General features: G+C 43.5%; 1 protein-coding gene across 1 annotated transcript; it reads left to right on the forward strand.

Annotated features, from left to right (window-relative positions):
- Positions 1–466: 466 nt before the first annotated feature.
- On the forward strand, positions 467–3,242 carry LOC133933339 (2-oxoglutarate receptor 1-like). The gene is made up of 2 exons (XM_062380359.1): positions 467–633; positions 1,623–3,242. The coding sequence occupies exon 2, from the start codon at positions 1,632–1,634 to the stop codon at positions 2,631–2,633; it is 1,002 nt and encodes a 333-aa protein (XP_062236343.1). The 5' UTR covers positions 467–633; positions 1,623–1,631; the 3' UTR covers positions 2,634–3,242.
- The last annotated feature ends 230 nt before the right edge of the window (positions 3,243–3,472 follow it).

Here is a 3,472-nt window from a genome sequence, read left to right on the forward strand (position 1 = left end):
AGAGGAGGATGGAGAAGCTCCATGTGTTGTTGTTGAGCCCCATGAGACAAACTGTGTCTCGGCTACACAAATAAAGTTTGATGTGATTTCATAATGATTATTATGTTTCATACGTGTCTAATATAAGATCAATTCTTTCACATAACTAAGAACAAGTCCAGAAAAATATGAGAAACATGACGGATCCCAGAATATCTTCTCTCCTGTAGGATCCTTGGCTGAGGACAAAGTGACAGCACAGGAATTTGATGAAAATAGGTGGATTCCTTGTTCAAGAACATGCATCTGTGTTCAGGGTTAAAAACACTTGATGACTGAATGTTTACTCTGAAACCAGGGTCTGTCTGTGCCAGGTTCAGGTAATGACCTGGTGAATCTGTTACTGGACTTCACCTCAAACCAGATCTGTGCACAATCTCTAAAACAGACCCTTGCACTTTATTGGCTCAGGCATGGCACCAGGAAGTCGGAGCTTAAGCAGAGAGACAACGATGGGCTTTCAAAGTGAAATAAGCTGGAGTTCCCCCCTGGGTGTGGAAACTGGCTGAGTGGGAGGAGGAGTGACCGGAGGAAGGATCTGGACAGGAGACCCTGGGACGCAGCAGGTTTGGACTGAAGACGCTGACGCTCACAGTGAGTAGAAAATTATTTTTTAGCTTTATCCTCATCTTATGATGCTGTTTATGTTTACAGGTGAAATTGTTTAAAGGGGAACAAGCTCCCACAGAGTGTTAATGTCTCCTCTCATCCACAATGAGAGCAGCACTGACAGCTGAGGATAACAGAGGTGCTGTCATATCCACATTCTGTTTGTTTCTTTCCCACTGAGTTTGCTTGATTGTTTGCTTCTTTGCTCGTCTGCTCGCCTCCGGGTTGTTTCCTCCTTCCTGCAGCAGTAATCACCTCCGACAGTCATGAGGGAGGTGAGGGGGAGAAGGAAGGAGGACTCGCTTGAAGCCTCCTTGTTATCTCATGTATTCACCCACTGCAAACTTCCAATATGAAAAAGCAGAAATACAGAATTTGTTCATTATACTTGAAAATGCAAATGACTCTGTTTGTCTCCTGAACCTCTTTTCTTCACACTCAACATATTCCCTGACACTTCAGCCAATGATGCAGCAGCAGGTGTGAACCTAAAGTTCCCACTTGTGGCCCAAATAGCACAAAACTAACTCGGCCACTTTTTAAACCTTTGAAACCTTTGGTTGACTTGCGGTTTAGTTATGACCCAGATCTGGCAAACGTCATTCCACTCAGCATGTGGGACAAACCTAAGGTTGGAATGTGTGTTTAATGTTTAATGATTTGGTTTCTGCTGAAAAAGCTCTGAACAGCTTAGTTATTCTGTAGAGATTTAAAAAATGTAGATACAAATACATACATTCAGCAATAGGACGTGTATTCTATTTGTATTTTTTATAAAGAATTCAATGTGATTTAAACTTCAAGGCAATTAAGCAATTGAATAGAATCTATAATTTCCTGTTCTATTAATCTTCATACTGTATTTTATTGTAAATTTAAAAAATGTCATAAAGTGTTTGAGTTTATAATCTGTTTGCAAATGAATCCGTTAAATTGTTTTAGTAAAAACGATTGTGTAATTGTTTTTCAAACAGGGCTCCAGAATGGCGACCATCACCGACAATGGAAACCACCAGAACTGCACGTTTGTGGACAAACAGTTGAAACGTTATTTCCTGCCCGTCACCTACTCCCTCATCTTCATCGTGGGCCTGGTGGGAAACGTGACCTCCATCGGCGTCTACCTGACAAAGCTGCGTCCCTGGAAGAGCAGCAGCATCATCATGGTCAACCTGGCGCTGACCGACCTCCTGTACGTCCTCAGCATGCCCTTCCTGGTCTACTACTATAGCTGGGAATCGTGGACGCTCGGCGAATTCATGTGCCGCCTTGTGCGCTTCGGGTTTCACTTCAACTTGTACGGCAGCATCCTCTTCCTCACGTGTCACGCAGTTTTCCGCTTCGTGGTGGTGACCAGGCCTTTGAAGGCCGCGCAGGTGCAGCAGCCGTGTTGGGGAATCGTTGCATGTTCGTTTGTTTGGATCATCACCGCCGCTGAGATAGCTCCCATGTTGAATATAATAAAGGTGGATGAACTCGACAACAAGACGTACTGTATGGACTTCGCGAGCGCCATAGGTAAGTCTTCTGAATTGCACTGGTATAGCTGGCTGCTCACCACGCTCGGATTTCTACTCCCCCTAGTGGTGGTGTTCATCTGCTACATCGGTATCGTGATGAAGCTTGCAGAAGGGCCCGGCGCGAGCACTTCCAGTCGGATGCGAGCGAGACGTGTGACCGTGCTGATCCTGGTGGTTTTCGTTGTGTGTTTCCTGCCGTACCACATCTTGCGTGTGTTGCGAATAGAAAGTCAACATAAGACACTGTGCATTTATGAGAAGGTCATCCACGCCGCGTACATCATCTCCAGGCCTCTGGCTGGACTCAACACGTGTTTTAACCTGGCTCTGTACACTCTGTCAGGGGACAAGTTCAAGGGAGCTTTCCTCAGCACGTTCCACTGGACGGGTTGGCAGACCAAGGCCCGGTCGCTGCTGCACAAGGCCTTCATCAGCAGAGCAGGCACTGACACGGCTGCTGTGTGAGGAGCACCAACTGGCCAACACCTGCTGTCACACAGGAGGCTCTGCAGACTTTCTCCAACTTTCTTCTTTGTTGAATCACAGATTGTGAATAAACTGACCTATCAGTGTCGGGTAGAAAGTGAGTGTCAACCCCTACGTGTAAATATATACAAAGGTAAAAGTTTATATGTTAGAATAGACTCTGTGTATAACTGTCAGAGTGATTTACCTGATTGTGATATATAATACAATGTCATACAATAATGTTTTGTTTCCTATCCTAATCCATAACGTGAAGTTGTGCACGTTTCGATGACTAAACTTTTAGTGATCCCTCTTGACGTATAATGTGTGTATGTTCTTTGCATATCCTAGTTTATACTTTTATTGTGTATGTGAATAAAGTGATAACAGAGCTATAACCTGGACCAAGCTGCGTAAATATAGAAACAACTGTTTTATTCTTGAGACGCGATGCAAACTTATGGAAATCCTCATTGACTCCAAACCATAGATACATGTGTCTCACCTGTCGTGTGGAACAATGAGCAGATTCAGCACATTTACAATTCACACTGACATTCAAACAGCTGTAAACAAATAAACTAATAAAAACAATACAATACACAAGACCTATATAAAGAAGCATTGTTTGTTATTGTTAAACTTCAGATTATTCCTTTTTACCTTGTGAAGCACCTTGTTAATGCATTTTTAAAGCAGCGATATAAATAAAGTTTATTTTAGAAGTTTTTTTATGCGGTGGAAAATATGTTGTTCACACCGAAGCCACTAGGTGTCACTGTGGCCCCTGTATGGAGAAAAGGCGAGAGACACAGCCGGAAATGGAAAATCAAACC

Source organism: Platichthys flesus, chromosome 22 (assembly GCF_949316205.1).
Source record: "Platichthys flesus chromosome 22, fPlaFle2.1, whole genome shotgun sequence".
NCBI lineage: Eukaryota > Metazoa > Chordata > Actinopteri > Pleuronectiformes > Pleuronectidae > Platichthys > Platichthys flesus.